The following is a 22517-nucleotide window of genomic DNA, read 5'->3' as shown; positions in this document are numbered from 1 at the left end:
GCTGTCATTGAAAACAAATAAAATTTGTCCCAACTATAAGAAGCTTCATTTTTTTCAAGTTTAATGAGCTGTCCAGTTTCTTTTCCCATATGTGCCCAGAGTGATGTTGCCCCATAGTAATTAGTGAGGAAGAGAGGGGATTCTGTCTGTTGTCTGTGACAGAACTGCATACTGGCTTTTTAATTATCATTATCCTATGTGCTACAAATTGCAGAGAAGAAATGTGCCATATTTTGAAAACAATTTATATTCAAAGTGGGACCAGTCGCAGAGGCATGCTTGCGCCAAATACCACTTCTAGTTTTGTTAAACTTGACAGCCGATCATTGGTCCCAAGAAGAATAAAAATGTCTCTTTTCCTCTATGATGATGTTCTGTGTGAAATCACGTGCTGAAAATCATAGCTGATTCCAGCTCACCAATAAATTAAATGATTCATATTTACTTCAATATCAGAAAAATGCATCCATCAAGGTCCGGCATGGGAAGTTTGTCAAGAAGGTTCAGTCGTTCGGTGTTCAGGATGAGGTAGTAAGCTAGATTATCCACTGGCCTCGTGGGAGAAACCAGAGAGTTGTATTAGATGGTTGTCTCTCTGACTGTAGTCCTGTGACTAGTGGTGTGCTTCAGGGATCGGTGCTGTGTCCTTTGTTGTTTATCATCTTTATTGACGATCTGGATAATAATATAGTAAACTGAGATCAGCAAATTTGCAGATGATACCAAGCTTGGAGGCATTGTGGACAGCAAGGGAGGCCCTCAAAGCTTAAAGCAGGATCTAGACCAGCTGGAAAAATGGGTTGGAAAATGGCAGATGGAATTTAATGCAGACAAATGTGAGGTGTTGCACTTTGCGAGGACAAACCTGGGTAGGACTTGCACAGAGAGGTAGAGCACTGAAGAGAGCAGAAGACAGAGGGATTTCCTTTAAATTCCTTGAAAGTGGCATCACAGATATTGACTACAGGTGTCAGGATATTTTGTTGAACTTGTATAAGACATTAACGAGGCCTAATTTGGAGTATTGTGTGCAGTTCTGATCACCTACCTACGGGAAAATTATCGATTAGATTGAAAGACAGTAGATAAAATTTACTAGGATGTTGCCGGGACTTGAGAACCTGAGTTGTAAGGAAAGGTTGAATAGTTTAGGTCTTTGTTCTCTAGAGTGTAGGAGAATTAATGGAGACTTGATAGATTTGATGGGTATTGATAAGGAAAATGTAAGCAGGCTTTTTCCACTGAGGTTGGGTAAAACAAGAATTAGAGGTAATGGGTTAAGAATGAATGGTGATTTAAGGAGAACGTGAGAGGGAACTTCACTAAGAGGGTGGTGAAGAATGTGGAACAAGTTGTCAGCAGAAGTGGTTCATTTTCAACATTTAAGAGAAATTTGGATAGGTACATGGATGGTAGGAGTATGGAGGGCTTATGGTCCGGGTGCAGGTCAATGGGACTAGGTAGATTAACAGTTCGGCATAGACTAGAAGGGCCAAAAGGCTTAATTCTGTGCTGCAATGTTCTGTGACCCTAAAATAGGGGATTGCTCAACAAGTGAGGCATGAGAAAATATGTAGTGTAAGGTGTATATCATCTGGACAGATAGTGGAGTTTCTGCTGGGTTTTACCCTTAATATTTTAACTTTTTCTGGGTGGAGGGGGAGGGTTGTACAGATGCCCACAATACTCAGCACCACATATAAATTACTTGCCAAGGAATCTTTGACTAAATGGATAATGGCAAATAAGAAATCTGCTTCCTCATATTGAGTTATGAAGTTTATCTATGTGCAATGACTTCTTCCTAATTTCAGGTGCTTCTTAAATAATTAGTTTTCTTTGCTTTTGTGCAGTTAGGATGCAAGAGATGTAAGGGCGCTGAGGTGCCTAAGCTTTCTGGATTTTCCAGAATTGCTAAAGGAGCTAGTGGATTCAGAATCACAAAGCTGCGCAGATCTTTAGACGGGCACTTAAATAGGCAAGGCATGTGTGTGTGTGTGTATATATATATATACACACACACACACACACACACACACACACACACACACACACACACACAGACACAGACACACACACACACACACACACACACACACACACACACACACATCTAATACAGGCAAAAATGTTGTCATAGCTCTGGTGGGCAGAAGGCCTGTCTCTTTGCTGTCAGCTCTATAATGTTCATTGCCTGAGGTAATCTACAATTTTTTAATATGCAGGCAGGTATCTTGTGGTATAAACCATTTCAATTTTTTTTATCAATGTCTTGGACATACGGCCAAGTCATTAAAGTCAAATGGAATAGGAAAAAACACATGGGAATTGCATGGATATTAGGACGAGCTGAGCAATTATTCATGGGTAGTAGGATCTTACTAAAACTTTGTGGCAGTTAAGTTGCCAAGCACACAAAACAGGAACGTCATTTAGGGCCTTTGGTTTCTTGTACGATTCCCTGGCAAATTGTTGATTATTATAGAATGAAAGTTGTACGGTGCAGAAGTGCAGAAATGGGCTTCAGCCAACAAATCCAAGTCTACCATTTTGCTCGCCTGCACTAATCCTATTTTCATGCTTTGGGTGTGTCATCTTCTTTGCATTGTCTATACAAAGTAACTGCCTATCTAAATGTCTCTTAAACCTAGTGTTTGAACTTCAGTCCCTCTGGCAGGCATACCCAGTTATCATCATTCTCTGTATTTTAGAACAAAACCAGTTCCCTTCAACTCCTTTTTTTAAAACTTTTTCCTCTCGTTTTAAGCCCACTCATTAGGACTGTATCTCCTTTGCTTTTCCAATTTAAGTGCCTGCTTACATATCTGTAATACATAGTAATTTTATCTGATTCCACCACCTCCCCTGACAATGTGTTCCAGATAACAACTACTCATTGCTTAGAAAACAAAATTACTCTTCAGGTCCTCCTTTAAAATTCCTTCTGCTTACCTTATGCCTTCTTTTGATGGGAAAAGACTTTTTACTATCTCATTCCTTTATCAACTCACCAGTCAGTCTCGTTGCTCCAAGAAAGTAACCCCAGCACTATCAAATCACTCTATAGGACTAAAATCATCTATTTCAAGCAATATCATGGTGAATTTCTCTCCAGTAAAAGCACATAGTGTCATAGGAAAGTACAGCACAGAAACAGGCCCTTGGCTCATCTAATCCATACTGAACCCTTTAACCGGTCTAGTCCCATCAACCTGTATCCAGTCCATAGCCCTCCATGTACCATCCAAACTTCCTTAAATGTTGAAACCGAGCTTGCAACCACCAGTTTCACACTCTCATGGCCCTCTGGTTGAAGAATTTTCCCTTCATGCTCCCCATAAACATTTCTCCTTTCACCTTTAACCCGTGGCCTCTAGTTGTAGTTCCATCCAACCTCAGTCAAGGTAACCTGCTTGTAAATATCCTATCTACACCCCTCCTAACTTAGTGCATCACTATCAAACCTCCCCTCAATCTTCTACATTCCAGTGAATAAAGTCCTAACCTATTCAATCTTTCCTAATAACTTAGGCCCTCGGACCTGGTAACATCCTTGTAAGTTTTCTCTTCACTCTTTCAACTTTATTTACATCCTTCCTGTAGGATGGTGATCGAAACTGCACACAATACTCCAAACTAGACCACACCAATGTCTTATAAAATTTCAGCAGAATATCACATCTCCTGTACTCGGTGCTTTGATTTATGAAGGCTGATATGCCAAAAGCTTTTTTTATGATCCTGTCTACCAGTGACACCATTTTCACTTAATTCTGGACCTGTATTCCCAGATACATTTGTTCTAGCACTCCACTCAGTGCCCTATCGCTCACTGTGTAAGACCTACCCTGGTTGGTCCGACCAAAGTGCAAGACCTCACACTTGTCTGATTGAATTCCGTCTGCCATTTCTCAGCCCATTTTTCGAGCTGTTCCAGATCCCACTTGCAAGTTCTAATAGTCTTCCTCGCTGTCCACTAGACCCCCCCCCCCAGTCTTGGTGTCATCCACAAATTTCATGATCCACTCTTCCTCATTATCATCCAGATCATTGACTAAGATGACAAACTGCAACAGGACCAGCACCAAACCCTGTGGCACCCGGCTTGTCACAGACCTCCAGTCAGAGAGGCAAATATTTACTGCCACTGTCTAGCTCCCCCACAAAGCCAATGTTAAATCCAATTTATTACCTCATCTTGAATGCAGAGCAACTGAGCCTTTTTGACCAACCTCCCTTGCGAGACCTTATCAAGTGTTTTGCTAAAGTCCATGTAGACAACATCCACTGCCTTGGCTTCATCAACTTTCCTGGTAACATCCTGAAAAAACTCTTTAAGATTGGTTAGTCATGATCTACTGCGCATAAAGCCATGCTGACTATTCTTCGAGCCTTTCTTACAACAGCAAAACAACATTAGTTCTCCAGTCATGCAGGTTGATTTAAATATCTCTGCTAGGGCCCCTGTAAATTCTGCATTTGCCTCCCACAGGGTCCAAGGTAACACCTTGTCAGTCCCAGTAGATTTATCCACCCTAAATTGCCTCGAGATAGGAAATCCCTCCTCTTCTGTAACTTGTACAGGGCCCATGACCTCACTGCTGCTTTGCCCCAATTCAATAGACTTTGTGTCTATCTCTCGAGTAAATACAGGTGCAAAAATTCCATTCAAGATCTTCCTCATCGCTTTCGTCCTCACACATGGATTACCATTCTGATCTTCCAGAGGATCAATTTTGTCTCTTACAGTCCTTTTGCTCTTAACATTTCTGTAGAATCTCTTGGGATTCTCTGTCACCATGTCTGCTGGGCCAGCCTCGTGCCTTCTTCTAGCCCTCTGATTTATTTCTTTAGTGTTCGCTTGCATTTCTTATACTCATAAGTGCCTAATTTTTTCCTACCTGCCCATAATTGCTATGCACTTCCTTTTTTTTTCCCTTAACCAGGGCCTCAATATCTTTGGAAAACCAAGGTTCACTACACCTGTAATCTTTTCCTTTTATTCATACAGACACATACAAGCTTCATACTCTCAACATTTCGCCTTTCAGGACCTCCCACTATCAAGTACAGCTTTGCTAGAAAAGAACCTGTCCCAATCTGTGCCTGCCAGATCCTTTGTTATACCATCACAATTCCCCTACCCAAACCTCTGTCACCTGCCCTGACTCATTCCCTCATACACACAGTCTTGTTGAGACTTTTATGTACTGATTAAGAGACCTTTCCTGATCACACTTGTCAAACTCAATCCCATCTAGTCCTTTAACAGTGTAGGAGTTCCAGTCAATATATAGAAAGTTAAAATCACTTACTATAACAGCCTTAAGTTTCTTGCAACAGTCTGCGATCTCTTTACAGTTCTTCTTATTCCTCAGTTCCACCCATAAAGCCTCACTAGAGGAGTTATCCAGTCTGTCCTGACTGAGCACTGCAGTGACATTTTCCCGGACTAGTAATGCCAACCCTCTTCCTTTAATCCCTCCTGCAACCAAGTCTCACTAGAGGATATAGTAACATAATTCCATGTGTTGATTCAAGCCCTGAGCTTATCCGCCTTTCCTACAATATTTGGTGCATTAAGATATAGGCAGCTCGGGACATTAGTCGCACCATGCTCAACCTTTTCATTCCTGACTTTATCTGAGGTCTTAACAACATCTGTGTCCACAGCCTCTCCACTATCTATTCCAGCACTCTGGTTCCCATCACCCTGCAACTCTAGTTCAAACCCTCCCCCTCCCTCCCTAGCAACACTAGCAAACCTTCCCACTATGGTATTATCCCCCTTCCAGTTCAGGTACAAGCAATCCCTTCTGTACAGGGCCCAGCTACCCTGGAAGAGAGCTCAGTGGGGGAAAAAAAATCTGACACCCTCCTTGCTACACCAACTCCTTAGCCAAGTGTTAAATTTTAAAGTCTTCCTAGTTCTGGTCTCACTAGTTACAGGTAGCAATCCTGAGATCACAACCCTTTAACTTAGCACCTAATTCCCTGAAATCTCTTTGAAGAACCTTATCTCTCTTCCTACCTATGTCATTAGCACCCACGCGGACCACAACCTCTGGCTGCTTACTCTCCCACTTAAGAATGCTGAGATGTCCCAGACCCTGGCACTCAGGAGGCAGCATGTCATCCAGGAATCTCATTCTTGTCCATAGGACGACCTGCTGTTCTCCGGCTAACAAGTCCCCTATCACCACTGTTTGACTCTTCCCCCTCCCTTTCTGAGTCAGATGGTACCAGAGACTTAATCGCTGTGACTTACCTCTGCTAGGTCCCCCCCCCCCCCCCCCAACCGAACAGTTTCCAAAGTGGTATACCCATTGTCGAGCGGGATGGTCACAGGGGTGCTCTGTATTGATTATCTAACCTGCTTCCCATTCCTGACTGTCACCCAGTATCCTGTATCCTGCACCGTGGGAATAACTACCTCAATATATGTCCTACATATCACCCTCTCAACCTCAGAAATGATCTGGAGTTCATCCAGTTCCAGCTCCAACTCCTTAAGACAAATTGTTAGAAGCAGCAGATGGATGCACCTCTTGCAGGTCCCTGGAGGTCTCCCTGCCTTCCACATCCTGCAAGATGTGCATCCCACTATCCTGCCCAACATCTCTACTGTTCTTACTGTGCAAGTATAAAGAAGGAAAACAATAAAAAAACTGGGGGGGGGGGAGAATCTACCCACAACTTTTTCACCTTCTCTCACTCAGTCCTCTCTTTGCTAAAGCCTCAAAGAGGTAACGCCTCAGAATCCCACTCTGACACTGTCCGCTCCAACAATAGCCTCTCCAGCAATGGCCGCTATGCTTGCCACCGCCTTATTTTAATTCGTTCTTGCCAATCAATTCCAATCGCTGTTTGGCTGCTGTCAAAACACCAAACAGCTGTGAACCGATGCCTTGCGTCAAACATGAGAAAATCTGCAGATGCTGGAAACCCAAAGCAACACAGACAAAATACTGGAGGAACTCAGCAGGCCAGGCAGCACCCATGAGAAGAATAATTACCGTTTCAAGCCCCTTCATCGGGACTGGAACGAAAGGGACTGTGAGGGTGTGTGTAGGTTGGGTGTGAGGGTGTGTGTAGTTTGGGTGTTTGGGGTGTGAGGCTGTGTGTAGGTTGGGTGTTTGGGGTGTGAGGCTGTGTGTAGGTTGGGTGTGAGGGTGTGAGGCTGTGTGTAGGTTGGGTGTTTGGGGTGTGAGGCTGTGTGTAGGTTGGGTGTTTAGGGTGTTACATACCCCGTAACTGGGTGTCTGACCAGCAGAGAAAGAAGAATCCGTTGGAGTCTGGTGGTACCAAACTAAAGGTGTTTATTAGTAAACTACACAATACAATATCAAAAACACAAATATACATATAAAACAAGTTAGCAGTAATAAACCTAAAAGTGTAGGGATGATAATAATAATCAATAATAAACAAGCTCTATCGATGTCTCGGGGTAAATGAATTGTCATAGGAAAGTATAGAGTTCAGTTCATAAATGCTGAGGTGGTTATGGTTGTCGTATTGAAATAGTTGGGGAGAGAGAGAGAGCGAGCGAGATGCAACAGCAACTGCTGTGGCAGGCAAGCCTTTTTTGTGGCTTTCTTAATCCGTCGTGTCGTTGTGGCCATTCAGTTACGACCCCTCTGTTCTTCAGCTAGACCGTTCTGTGGTGGACTTGTCACTCTGGCATGAGTAGGCACACACACACACACACACACACACACAAGTCCCCACCGGCCCTGCTGAAACACTGAGCTTTACTGACCGATCTCCTGGTTCGGTCTCCAAAGCCCCTCCCCCCCACCTTTCTGTGGGTTCACAATACTCAGTCAGTGTCCACTGGGGTGTCTGAAGGGTATCTCTCCAGACCTGTCTTTTATCCCCACTCACGGGGTCTCAGCTATCCATCAACTCTGAATGAATGTGTCCATCAAATCAGGCCACTCCTGCTATCTCCTGAGGAATGTTAACGAGCAAAGTACAGTCCTTGTAGTGGAAGGTAATTTAATCCAGAAAGAGTCATAATACAGTAAATCAACAGTCTCTCTCCCCGTCTTATCTGTAGCAGATGTTCTTGCCTGGGCTTTATCTCTCTCATGAGCAGCATAGCAACAGCAATAGTTCGTAGTTCTCAGGAGGGAGGGGGAATAGTTAACTCTGCACCCAATTGTCCATCAGGTCTGTTCATCACTGATAACACTCCCGTCCTTCTGGAAATTTTCAACAGAGTGTGTGGGTTGGGTGTTTGGTGTGTGTAGGTTGGGTGTTTGGTGTGTGTAGGTTGGGTGTTTGGTGTGTGAGGGTGTGTAAGTTGGGTGTTTGGGAGTGTGAGGGTGTGCAGGTTGGGTGTTTGGGAGTGTGAGGGTGTGCAGGTTGTGTCTCTGTAAACCTGTGACGTATGTTCCCCTGTCTGTTTTCATTCCCCAACTGCTCCCAATCACTCTGAGCATGTCCACACCTTCTCCCCATGGTTACCTCAGTTTTAGCCCATCAGGGACATCCTCCACCCCCACTCCCCTCTGCAGTTCCACAGCACAATTGACAATTGACCTGCTTCTCTGTTTTAATAATTGCTTTGTTATTCTCACTTGTATTGAAGAGTTTTGTTTTGTGTGCTGTCCTGACAAATCAGGGCAGAGCAAATGGGAAACAGAATATATAACAGTGTTAGAGTTACAGGGAAAATAGGGTGCAGGTAAACAATCAGGGCCACAAAGTGCCAGTTGGAAGATTGGGATTTCACCATCATCGTACAAGAGCTCTGACAGATGCTGTCTGACCTGCTGGGTGTTTTCATCATTTCCAGATTACACTTCCTTTCTCCATCCCACTCCCTCACTCTGGGCTGTACACTTCAATATAATGTAAAAGCTAGGATTTTATTTTAGAGCTCGACAAAACACTGGTCAGACTCCACTTGAATCGCTGTGTAAAGCTTTTCCTTAGGACTGGTGAATCTGTGGAATTCTCTGCCCAATGAAGCAGTGGAGGTTACCTCAGTAAATATATTTAAGACAGGGTTGGATAAAGTTTTGCATAGTAGTGGAATTAAGGGTTATGGGGACAAGGCAGGTGGGTGGAGATGAGTCCATGGTCAGATCAGCCATGATCTTATTGAATGACGGAGCAGGCTCGACGGGCCGGATGGCCGACTCCTGCTCCTGTTTCTTACGTTCTTGTGTTCCAAGTCAGAGTGAGAAGGTGGGGGGGGGGGGTGGGGGTGGAAGAAGTACAAGGCGGCAGGTGATGGGTGAAGCCAGGTGAGGCGAGAGGGTGAAGTAGAGAGCTGGGAATTCGTATTCCCTACCTACTCAACTGGTGAAGCTGAGTGAGCTATGCCTTCTTCATGCTTTGGATGGCAGCTGCTCATCTTTCTTACAATGTAGCAATGAGAACTGCTCTCAGTACTCATCAAATAGAATTGTTACATCAAATTAAATTTTTTTCATCCTGCTATATTTTTCAGTTCTGGACCTGTTGAGGTAATATAAAGTTACATCCAAGCTTTCGGTTATTTACAACCAACCACAGCTTGGCCATTAGCTTGTTAGGCTTGTGGAAGAGAGCATTTTCCTCTGCATGAAAGAAATAAGTGGGATTAACTGAATAATTTGCTGAACGTACTTGTGCTACTGATCTACAGTTGAATTGGCTGCAGATAAATCTTTCCAACAGCTACTTGTAAATGAGATCATGTCAGAGCTTAGACCATGAGAAAGCAGCTGCCATTGTGACTAGAGTTGCCATCGTCCATTTTCTTGTTGTTTTCCAGAAAATCTTCCTTTGTTAGTTTTACTTGTGTTAATTTCATTATGGAAAAACACCTTCTTCAATCTTGAGCAAACACGAGGAAATCTGCAGATGCTGGAAATTCAAACAACACACACAAAACGCTGGTGGAACACAGCAGGCTAGGCAGTATCTATAGAGAGAAGCACTGTCGACATTTCAGGCCAAGACCCTTCGTTAGGACTAACTGAAAGGAAAGATAGTAAGAGATTTGAAAGTAGTGGGGTGAGGGGGAAATGCGAAATGATAGGAGAAGACCGGAGGGGGTGGGATGAAGCTAAGAGCTGGAAAGGTGATTGGCGAAAGTGATACAGAGCTGGAGAAGGGAAAGGATCATGGGACAGGAGGCCTCAGGAGACAGAAAGGGGGAGGGGAGGGGAAACACCAGAGGGAGATGGAGAACAGGCAGAGTGATAGGCAGAGAGAGAGAAAAAACAACTAAATATGTCAGGGATGGGGTAAGAAAGGGAGGGGAGGCATTAACAGAAGTTAGAGAAGTCAATGTTCATGCCATCAGGTTGGAGGTATATAAGGTGTTGTTCCTCCAACCTGAGTTTGGATTCATTTTGACAGTAGAGGAGGCCATAGATAGACATATCAGAATGGGAATGAGACGTGGAATTAAAATGTGTGGCCACCGAGCGTAGGTGTTCAGTGAAACAGTCTCCCAGTCTGCGTCGGGTCTCGCCAATATATAAAAGGCCACACCGGGAGCACCGGACGCAGTATACCACACCAGCCAACTCAAAGGTGAAGTGTCGCCTCACCTGGAAGGACTGTCTGGGGCCCTGAATGGTGGTGAGGGAGGAAGTGTAAGGGAGGGTGTTCCGTTTACAAGGATAAATGCCAGGAGGGAGATCAGTGGGAAGGGATGGGGGGGGGGGGGGGGACGAGTGGACAAATGAATCCAAACTCAGGTTGGAGGAACAACACCTTGTATACCGGCTGGTAGCCTCCAACCTTTCTTCCTCCCGAGGCCTCAGTCCAATGATCCTTTCCCTTCTCCAGCTCTGTATCACTTTCACCAATCACCTTTCCAGCTCTTAGCTTCACCCCACCCCCTCCGGTCTTCACCTATCATTTCGCATTCCCCCTCCCCCCCACTACTTTCAAATCTCTTACTGTCTTTCCTTTCGGTTAGTCCTGATGAAGGGTCTCGCCCCGAAACATCGACAGTGCTTCTCCTTATAGATGCTGCCTGGCCTGCTGCATTTCACCAGCATTTTGTGTGTGTTGTTCAATCTTGATTTTTTTTTGCGTGTTGCATCTTTTTGAATGTTCTTGATCCATTCTTGCTTCAGATTTGTCCTTCAATTTTCACTGCTGTTTATCCAGCCACAAAATGACTTACAACTACATTTAAAATGTTATCTCTGAAGCTTTCCAGAAAACAATATAGCCTTACAGAATTGAAACAGTTGCCAGGGCACCTGCAACTAAAACTCTTGTATTCCAATGGAACCAGTGTTAAAAATCTAACATGTAAAATATGCCGTTTATTCCAAATGGATTGCATTAGGCAGGAGCAGAAGCTGTTTGTTGACACTGAGGTCATCTCTCTCTTTTGACACCAAGGTAGTGATTTACAAAGGCAAGCAGAAAATTGAAGTTTGTGTTATTGACAAAGATATAATGCCAACTTATGGCAGGCCAAAATAAATGGTGTAATTCTCTTTTGCTGGTGACCTTTGATCAAAGTTGCTGCTAATGTTTTATTTTCCTCCTTGTCTCGATTTTTTTTTTGTCAGTCTGTGTGTCCAGATGTGTCTCTTTAACATTTCACATCTGTGATGCTTATGAAATAATCCTGGTATCTTGCCATTTGATTTATATGCCTTTCTTGGAAAATACGGTTTACATTTAATATTCAATTAAGAGCTGTGACAGTGTGCTATCCTAAACTTGTGTTCTTATCCAATGTTAGGGCTGTACGACATGTGAGGAATTTCAAGAAAAAAGTGTAAGAGAATTTCTAAAAGCCTTTGAAGATCTTGTACAAAGGAATTTGAAGAAAAAACAGTAACTCTATTTAGCATGTAAATAGTGAATTGTGAATATTATCTGTAAATAATTGTAAATAGTCATAAATATTGAATTTTATATTTAACTTAATGTCAATTTTCTCACTGTACAAAATTCTATGTGAATATTGCTTATTTTTATAAGAATTAATCAATTTTGTTTTCATTTTATTCAATTCACTGTTCAATTAGGAATGAAGTTAATTTGAGCAATGCAAAGGAACTTTGAATTAAATTCTACGTCCATTTTTAAAAAAAAAACTTTCATCACAGCTGTGCCATATTGATATTCTAGCCTGGGTGAAGAGTTAGGTAGCAGTTACTACAAGTCCAGTATTTTTGTTATTCATGTAATTTAGAAAAGTATTTTATATGCACTTAATTTTAAAACTGATGCAAAATGTTTCAATGTTAAGTATACACAGATCCCAAGAGGAATGGATACAGTACAGAAGGATAATATTAATGACAATTTACCTGGGTGACTAATGTAGTATGAGCCTCTTTTAACACTCTTAGTCCAAAGAGTAACTTTGCTTTTGGTTTAAGTCTTATTGTGTGGGCATGTCGTTCATGTATTCTGAAAGGGGCACAATTGGAAGAGCTAAGATGATGCCTTTGATTTAAACAGGTCAATAATAAGCATGAAAGCATTGGTTTTCAAATCATAATGCTGATGGAAACCCATTCATTTCAAAAGGTCATAGATGACAAAGGCAGTTGTTTTAATTGCTTCAAATGTAACCATGAAATTGAGAATAATATTTTTATCATTCTTCATAAATATTTTATGCTATGTGTCATAATAAAATTTCTGGAAATTATGTTTCATTGAGAATTATTTTACAAGTGTGCTCTTCAGAAATAAACGTAACTGGGAACATTTGGATTAATCAAATATGATAACTTCTCACATTCTGTTTTTAAGATTTACTTAAAAAAGCTTTTTTTTACCCCACCAAAGCATAAATGACTCCTGTTTTCTGCCAGTTTTATGGTAGCTACACTACATTTTCCACTTTTTGTTTTGAAAGTTGTTCTTTCCACGTCCTTTGTTGCCATGTCTTGCCTTAACTTGAATTTTGTGTGTATGTAAAGAAACGTTCCCTTGAGAGGCCTTCACAATAAATGTAAAACTGCAAGATGTAAGAACCAGCAACAATTTATAAAATTAGCTAATTAATGCTTAGTTTATTTATATGTATATTTTGCCTGATTACACTAGTTTATATTTGTAATTGGGCACATAAATGAGCAATAGAATTATTAACTCGTGCAGTGTTAACCAGTTACAGTGATTCTTAATGCCCAATGCACTATACATTTCATGCTTGACTGTATTACACAGATCATTTACAGACCTACATTTTATTTAATACAGGATACAACTGTGTAACTAGATGATTTAGGGTTTCGTAGCACGTGAACTCATTGGACTTTCTCACTAAATGGCATTCCTCACGAAGAATAAGGCATTGTTTGTCATTCATAATTGAGTCTGTTCATGCTCCAATAACTGTTAATTATACACAGCATCTAGAAGCTGTTAAAATATGTCCTAGATAGTGGCAATATTCCACAGAAATAGCCATTTATATATACATCTTGAATGTTTGCAAAGCCAGCTCTTCAGCTTAACCCAACTTGGAAAATTTATTGGTGCAAAATTCAAATATATTGCAGTGATTTTGTTTTGATAGATCTAAGAAAATGGGTTGAAGTTATATAGATGTATTTTTTTCCTGGAAAACATTCACAGCTTTTGTTCCCAGTAGTGTGTTTGAAAGTATAATTTTGATTGGAAAACATGTTTCAAGTAAAAGTCATCATTACTATTGTCTAAACTAAGTTCAGAGACATTTAAGACAAAGCACAATTATTCTACTGGTGTTTTAAAAACTAAGGAATACTATTTAAGTGACTTTCTAATAAAGTCCAAAATTATACCTTTTTTCCCCCACCTGATTTCAGTATTGATGGGATATGAGACCACACTTGGAGAACTATTTAAAATAAGTAAACTCAAACTGTGATTGCTTTGGAGTCAGTACAAAGAAGATTGGCTTCATTGATTCCTTGGAAGAATGTTGTTTTATGAGAAAATGTTGATCAGATTGAGTCTATAGTTTTTATATTTAAAAAAATGAAAGGTAATCCAAACATAAGATTCTGAGGCATGTGCTAAGAAGATAGAGTGAAATTGGAGTGACAGACATGGTTTGGGAAGAGTGAGTCATCCATTAAAGACAAAGTTGAGGAGGAATTCCTTCTCTGAAAGTCATAAATATCTGGAATGCTCTATCCTAGGAAATGGATGACTTGTACAAATTTTTAATCTTTATGGAACTTGAAGGTTCTGGGAAACACTCAGGAATGGTCATAATAGTGAAATTTGTACATACCTGGCAAACATGGCAGAGGCTGTGGTGGAAGTAGATAGTTTGATAGCAAGAGTTTAAGAGCAATTTAGATAGACCCATGAATATGCAGGGTACCGAGGGTTAACGGTCATATGCAGACCGTAAGAATTCACTTAATTTGGCTTCATGATTAGCACAGATGCTGTTGGCCGTGGGTCACCACCAGCTGCTGTACTGAAATCAGATGGGCTGTAGTATTGAATAACAGCAGGCTGAAGAGGGATCCTGCTCCTCCTAATGTCCAATCTTCACAAATAGTTCTGAAGGATAAGGCTGGAGGAGGTACAGAAAGTGGAAAGCAATCTTGTATTAATGCAGATCCCATTTTAAAAAGAAGTAGAAGTTTCTGATGTCAATTTCAGACAACTTAAATTTACACCAAGCTTTAGGCGAGATTAAATCTGATGACTGAAAGCCTGGTCAGTGAGGTAGGTTTTACATTGCATCTCAAGAGGAGGGAGGGAGAGATATGGGTAGCCAGAAGTTGTGGGATGGCACAGGCTATGAGTTAGTTAAAATCCTGGGGCCTCCTTCCCATGTAGGCTTGCTCTCTATGTGAAACAGAAATGCTGCAACACTAAAACAACGTAAAATCATCTATAATGTCAGCATTTTGTTAAGCTGCTTTTGTACAGTAAATCCAGCTTTAAACTGCTGTTAGAAAGTGTGTCCTGTATGCATATGTACGATAGCAGTAACCTAGTGTTTTGTATAAGACTATGGTTGAAATTCAATTTATGAGATCTACTTTACCTTTCATGCCAATAAAACAGTTAATCAAAGTGCTTTTCAGTGTCTCAAATTAAGAAAATAATGTATTAAAAATGTGTTGGTCAATCATGGAAAAATGCATTAATTGTTGCTCCAGTTTGCCTTGCTTTATTTACTTTATAGTTATCACAATCAAACAGTGGAAAAACTTGTCGTCCATTGTCTTCTTTCCTTGCATGAAAAAAGAACAAGCCCATGTAGTATATTTGTAGGAAACTCATGTAAATGATAATGAGTATAAAAAACTAAAGAGAATGGGCTTCACTAATCTGTTTTTCTCCTCATATAAATCAGGACATAGGAGAGGAGTTGCACTTTTTGAGGATGTTGGTTTAATTGATATATGGAGGGATCTTTTCCCCGACAGAAGGGATTACACTCATTATTCTGTTCCCCATTCTGTATATACAAGAATAAACTATTTCATAACATTTGGAAAAGACAAAGACAAAATAACCACCTGTGGAATTGGTACAATAGATGTAAGTGACCATGCAACTATATATTTATCTCAAACAACACACACAAAATACTGGTGGAACACAGCAGGCCAGGCAGCATCTATAAGGAGAAGCACTGTCGATGTTTTGGGCTGAGCTCTATATATTTATCTGTTTATTTTGACCTACAACCAAAGAATACTATTTGGAAACTAAATTCAAGTCTACTCAATGATCCGTACTTTAAGGAACAAATTAAAAAAGAAGTTGGTCTCTACTTAGAATTTAATGATAATGGTGAGGTTTCACCTCCCATTTTATGGGATACTCTGGAGGCAGTCTTAAGAGGGAAAATTATAGCGATATCTTCATATAAGAAAAAAGTAACGAATAAAATATTAGAGGAATTACAAAATAGGCTGAGGGAACTAGAGAAAAACACAAATTGAATTTGACACAGGATACATTAGGGGAAATTAAAAGAATTAGGAATGAAATAAATAATTTGGCTACACAAGAAATCAGGAAAAACAATGTTTCTGAAACAGAGACATTATGAAAGTGGATCGAAATCTATGAAAATACTGGCGTGGAAACTGAAAAAAAAAATAGCAGAAAATACAATTCATAGAATTAGGGACCCAAGAACAAAAATGATAAAAAAATAAACTAAGTGAAATTCAAGAAGCTATTGAAGTATTTTATAAAACTCTATATTCCAAAGTTCCAGGGGGAAGCATAACCCAAATTGACACCTTTTTGAATTTTCTAGAGTTACCCACATTAAGCGAAGAACAAAATAGAAGGATGACTGCTGACATAACTGAAGTTGAATTAAAAGCTGCAATTAGTAGGCTTCAATTAAGCAAGTCACCAGGATCAGATGGGTATACGGCAGAGTGGTACAAATAATTTAAAAATGAGTTAATTCCTGCACAAATGCCACCCAGTTGGAACAAAGTGATAATCTCAGCTATACTGAAAGAAGGCAAGGATAAAATGGGATGCGGGTCATTTAGACCAATATTTGTTCTTAATGTAGTTTATAGGTTATTTACCTCCATCATGGCCAAACGATTAGAGGAGTTTCTACCCATACTGATAAGTAATGATCAGACACAAGACAATATACGAAGGACACTTCACATTATGGATCATATACAAAAAAATAAAATCGAAGCAATAGTGATAAGCATGGATGCTGAAGAAGCATTTGATTCAGTTAATTGGAATTTACAGAGTTTTACATAGATTTGGTTTTCAAGACACAATTATTAAAACTATACAGACACTATATGACAATCCTACTGCTAGGATTAAAATCAATGGATATTTATCAAATAGTCTTACCCTAGAAAGGGGCACTAGGCAGGTTTGTGCATGGTCACCACTATTCTTTGCGTTATATCTGGAACCATTAGCTCAATACATCAGACAAAATGAAGATATCAGGGGAATTACTATTAAAGAGACAGAGCATAAATTAGCTTGTTATGCGGATGACATTTTGATCTATCTAGGGCAACCAACATACACTTTGCCTAAATTGATGCAATCCTTTGAACAATATGGTCAATTATCAAGATACAAGATCAACATAGATATAACCCAATTACTTTCATATTACTATAGCCCACCAAGAGAAATTGAAAGTTGATACCCCTGGGCATGGCACACAGAGTCTTTCAAATATTTGGGCATCATTATGCCAAAAGATCTGGCAAAATTATCAGAATGTAATTATCAGCCTTTATATAAAAAATTATGGAAGATGTGGCAAGATGGAACCTGATACCTTTTTTCAGTCTCAGTTCAAGGATTGAGTCTATTAAAATGAATATATTCTTTCAGACCCTACCAATAGAGATTAATCAAAATCAATTCAATGAATGGAACAAGATGTTATCAAGGTATATTTGGCAGGGTAAAAGGCCTAGAGTTCGTCTCAAAACTTCGCAATTAGCAAAGGAAAAGGGGGGATGGGGCCTACCTTCTCTTAGAGATTATTGTTTTGCAGCACAGTTGAGAGCTGTGATATGTTGGTGCAACCCATCATATGACGCTCAATGGAAAAACATTGACGAGCAGGTACTACCCATCCCCATACAAGCAATTTTGGCTGATAACAACCTGCAAAGGTACATAAATACTATTGATAACCCATGGGTTAAATTGACTCTTAAAATATGGAAAACTACTATAAAAGAATCTAATCTAGAGGAAAATATTGCAATTCTTAAATGGTGTGCATATGACCCAGATTTTATGCCGAATAAACTGGATGCTAGATTTAAGGACTGGACAGCTAAAGGAATAACAGTTCTTTGCAACATAATGAAAGAAGGAACACTTCAGTTTTGAAATGCTTAAAGAGAAACACTTATTAGAAAAACAAGATTTATATCGGTATTTACAGATGCGACAATATGCTAATAAGATGCTAAAAAAAATGTAACCAAGGCAAATACATGCTTGATAGAGCTCTTTAGAAAAGCATATAATTCAGATAATGGTAGTAGAATCATTTAAAGCACATATAAGGGTTGTTAAATCTTAAAACATATTGGACTTCATATATTAAAACAAAATGGGAGAAGGAAGGAGGGATAATTATATCTGAGGAAGAATAGACAACAATATGGAGATATCAATGGAAGTGTACCAGTTCACAGAAATGGAGGGAGTTTGGATGGAAAAACTTGATAAGATATTTTATTACACCCTCTCAGAAATCCCATTATGATATCCCTGTTTGCTGGAGAAAGTGTGGAAATCAAGATGCAAATCATTATCATATTTTTTTGGGACTGCCCTGTTATCAAAAACTATTGGAGGGGGATACACAATGCCCTACAAGACATCTTTAAATGTGAAATACCCTTGGAGAGTAAGACCATATATTTTGGATATATACCTCAAGAATGGTTGAAAAGAGTTAAATTTTTAAAAAATATCCTGTTGGTGGCTGGTAAAAAGACTCTTACTAGGAAATGGTTATCACAGGAGAGCCCAACTTTAAATACATGGATGGAAATTACAATGGACATTTACAAAGTGGAGACGATAACAGCATCTGTTAATCATAAGCTGGAACAATTTGATCCATACTGGGAAAAATGGTTTAATTACATAATGCCTCATAGGCCTGATCTTATTCTCACAAACCAATGTTGTAAAAAAAAATCCCTCCCTACTTGTACATAGTTCTTTCCTTTTGCTTGTTTTTTCTCTCCACTCTTTTCTATAAGTGTATACCTCAGATAAATACTTTGTGGAGATTTGTGATACGTATGATTATATAATATATATGTACAATGTCTGAAATACATCTTATGGAAATGTTTGTTTGATGATGAACTTCAATAAAAAAATAAATTACAAAAAAAAAGAAATAAAGATCAGCAGTAGCAGAGCATTGCATACATAATCACCACAGGATTGACTTCGACAGCACAGAACTACTGTACCATGCCTGGTGAAGGAAGCCATTGAAATATAACTAGAGAATAAGAATTTCAACACAGACAAAGTAAGAACTTGAATATGATTTTAAACAAGAGGGGACAGCAGAAACCTGATTGGTTGAGGACTAACCAATCAGGAGAGATGGATGACGGGATCTGAAATTATTTACCACCAGACTATGCGTAGGCATCATCCTTAATGAAGATTCTTGGTGGAGTTTGTCATCGAAACATTGGTTGAAATTGACATCTGGACCTGACTGGAAGTCTGAGAAGTGTTTATGAGTCATATATGCTGGGAAAGACCTACATCAGTTTTTTCCACTTCTTGTTTCCTGATGTCCCTCAGTATTAAAAGACTGATAAGAAATCCATTCAGAATATGAAGGAAGAAACTCTGGAGCTCACTTAATGTACCATAAATTGTTTTTTGCTCCCCAAGAGTGAAGACTTCTTGCTAGTGTTCATTTGTAACTTCTCAGATAACAAAACTGTCCAAGCCTCCACTCTGTATTGTCTTTACAGTAGTGAGGCACGTGTTGCAGGCCACAAGGAAGAGAGACTGTTTTTTACGATGTATGTCAATGATTAGGACTACGGTATTAATGGATTTGTGGCTAAATTTGCTGATGATACAAAAATAGGTGGAGGAGTGGATAGTGTTGAGGAAACAAAGAGCCTGCAGAAAGACTTAGATAGTTTAGGGGAATGGGTAAAGAAGTGGCAAATGAAATACAATGTGTGAAAGTGTATGGTCATGCACTTTGGTGAAAGAAATAAATAGGCAGACTATTATTTAGATGAGGAGAGAATTCAAGATACAGAGATACAAAGGGACTTGGCAGTCCTTGTGCAGGATACCCTAAAGAATAACCTCCAGCTTGAGTTGGTGGTGAAGAAGTTGAATGCAATGTTGGCTTTCATTTCTAGAGGTATAGAATATAAGAGCATTGATGTGAAGTTGAGGTTCTATAAGGCACTCATGACACCACACTTGGAGTATTGTTTGGGGTTTTAGGCTCCTTATTTTAGAAAGGATATACTGACATTAGAGAGGATTCAGAGAAGATTCATGAGAATGATTCCAGTAATGCAAGGGTTACTGTATGAGGTCTGGCAGCTCTTGGGCTCTGTTCCCTGGAGTTCTGGAGAATGAAGGGGATCTCATAGAAATACTAAGAATGTTAAAGGGCCTGAACAGATTAGATACAGATTAGATAAGTTATTTCCCATGGTAGGTGATTCAAGGACAAGAGGGCACAACTTCAGGATTGAAGGATGTCCTTTTAGAACTGCGATGTGGATAAATTACTTTAGTCAGAAGGTGGTAAATCTGTGGAATTTGTTGCCATGAGTGGCTGTGGATGTATTTAAGGCAGGGATAGATAGGTTCTTGAAAGGGTATGGGGTGAAAGTAGGGGAGCGGGGATGACTGGATCAGCCCATGATTGAATGGTGGAGCAGACTCGATGGGCCTAATGGCCTGCTTCTGCTCCTATAACTTACAGTCTTGTGGACTGATCATTTCTCTTTGAAATTCAATGGCATTTCCATGGCAAAATGCCCCAACGTTAATATTTTGTGGGTTGCAGTTGATAAAAATGTTAACTCCTACCAGAATACAAATACTAGAGCAGAATGCTCTCCGTCATCCTGGCTTGAGTGCTTTCATTCTTGGCTCTCCAAAACTTTCCATCATATGCAGAGCTCAGCACAGGAGTGTATGAAGAAATATGCACCGTGTGCCAGCATCAGTGCTGCTCCAACCCTCTAAAAGCCTGGCGCCATCCAGAGCAAAGTAGACTGTTTGATCGGTAATATGTTTGCCACTCAGAATATATACACAGCCACTAGCACACTGTGTGAGACGCCTGCTGGGCAGTCAAGTCCAAGGCTCAGCCACCAAGGCCAAAGGAAATAAGAACACTTATATGTGCATGTGCATGATGCCCTCCAAGACACTGCGGCTTGATGTGGAAATGTATTTTCCATTCATTCATTGCCACCAGGGTTAAGTAGTGAAATTTCTTTCCCAACAGCGTCTGGCCAACAATTCATGCAAGGTTTGTACTGATTAGCTCACTCTTAATTCAGTGTTACATGTTTTAACAAAAGAATCCACCTTCCTGCTTCCACATTCTAGCAAGCATGGCTTTCCTCTTGCTTAACACTACCCTAGTACACCTCCTCCCCCCCTCCGATCAGACAGTAGGTACAAACCCTTGAAATCACATACCGCCAGGCTCAAGGATAGCTTCTGTCCTGCTGTAGCTGAATGGTTCACTAGTATGATGAAATCTACCTGGTTATGGCCTTGCATCTTATTGTCGGCCTGCATTGCACTTTCTCTGGAACTGTACCACCTTATCTTACATTCTGCCGCTGTTTTCTTTCATACCAACTAGTGCACTAACATAGTGAAAATGATGTGTATGCAACACATTTTTTACTGTACCTTGATACACATAACAATAATAAACCAATTTGCCATTTAATTTTACTACTTCAAAATTCTAACGTGATGTAATTATTTGCATGGCATGCAAAACAATGTGTTTTTATGTACCTTGGCATAAGCAATGATAATAAACCAATTTAACAACTTGGATGCTGTAAATCATTGGCTTATTAAAATGGGAGTTGGTGTTGATCATTTCCCTTTATGGAAATAAATAAATGGTCGATGTTTCAGGCCAAGACCCTTCTTCAGGACTGAGAAGGAAGGGGAAAATGCCAGGATAAACAGGTTGGGAGAGAGAGAAGGAGGCTAGCTGGCAGGTGATAGGTGAAGCCTGGTGGATGGGAAAGGTCAAAGGCTGGAGAAGGAGGAATCTGATAGGAGAGGATCGTAGGAGAAAGGGACCCAGGGAAAAGTAAATACTGCCTCTCTCTGTAAGGTCCAACAGTAGAGTAGATTGTCAGCAGGCCAGACCAAAATGAAGACGAAAGAGCATTCAAGACAAGTCAGGGAAATGATAATCGAGAAGCACAAATCTGGGGGAGAGTTCAAGATCATCTCAGGCTCAATGGTGCTCATTCACCAGCAAAGTGTGTAAAACTGCAGTCAATAAATCCTTGACCCTATATTGGCCTGAGACAATTATCTGTAATATCTGAATAGTTGAGACTATTAAACTGTAATATGTACATTGGTCCTCTGTATAAAATACACTTTTCTTGGATTGGTTCATCTTCCATCTTTTTTCAGTGGCTCAGGCACAGGGAGTGTGAGTGTGGATGTTGGTGTCAGAGCCCGATGGAAGTCAGGAGAGAGAGCAGATCCATGGAAGGCTGTCTTTTTGAGCTTCAGAGGCCTAAAATCAGCTGCAAATAAAGGAAAGGTAGGCTCAAGCTGAGTGGCCATTGGTTGCATGATTTGTTTGAGAGATAGAGTGAGGAAGCTTTGGCTTAACGGGCTTTGGCATGAACTGCCGGAGACATAGTTAAGAAGAGGTAAGCTTTTTCACTTTTTTTTAAGCAGGGAAGTTTTGAATTGGAGTAGGACAAATTATGAGGACATTAGGCAGGAGCAAAAAAAATGTTAACTGGGAACACCTGTTCTCTGTCAAGTCCACAATGGCCATGTGGAGGTTGTTTAAAGCTCAAGTACACAGA

The 22517-nt window shown here is 40.2% G+C and overlaps 1 protein-coding gene across 6 annotated transcripts in view; it reads left to right on the top strand.

Moving 5' to 3' along the window:
• Positions 1-15012, top strand: part of LOC132391662 (interleukin-15-like) — a 109892-nt gene extending 94880 nt beyond the window's left edge. For all 6 annotated transcript variants that reach the window (XM_059965148.1, XM_059965147.1, XM_059965146.1 and 3 more), the window contains exon 8: positions 11711-15012. In XM_059965148.1, coding sequence (XP_059821131.1) covers positions 11711-11809 — 99 coding nt within the window. In that variant the 3' untranslated portion in view covers positions 11810-15012. The remainder of the gene's footprint in view (positions 1-11710) is intronic.
• The last annotated feature ends 7505 nt before the right edge of the window (positions 15013-22517 follow it).

The sequence above is a fragment of the Hypanus sabinus genome, chromosome 3 (genome assembly GCF_030144855.1).
Source record: "Hypanus sabinus isolate sHypSab1 chromosome 3, sHypSab1.hap1, whole genome shotgun sequence".
Taxonomy (NCBI): domain Eukaryota; kingdom Metazoa; phylum Chordata; class Chondrichthyes; order Myliobatiformes; family Dasyatidae; genus Hypanus; species Hypanus sabinus.
Note: the sequence above shows the minus strand (reverse complement) of the source record. Positions and strands in the feature narration are given on the sequence as shown.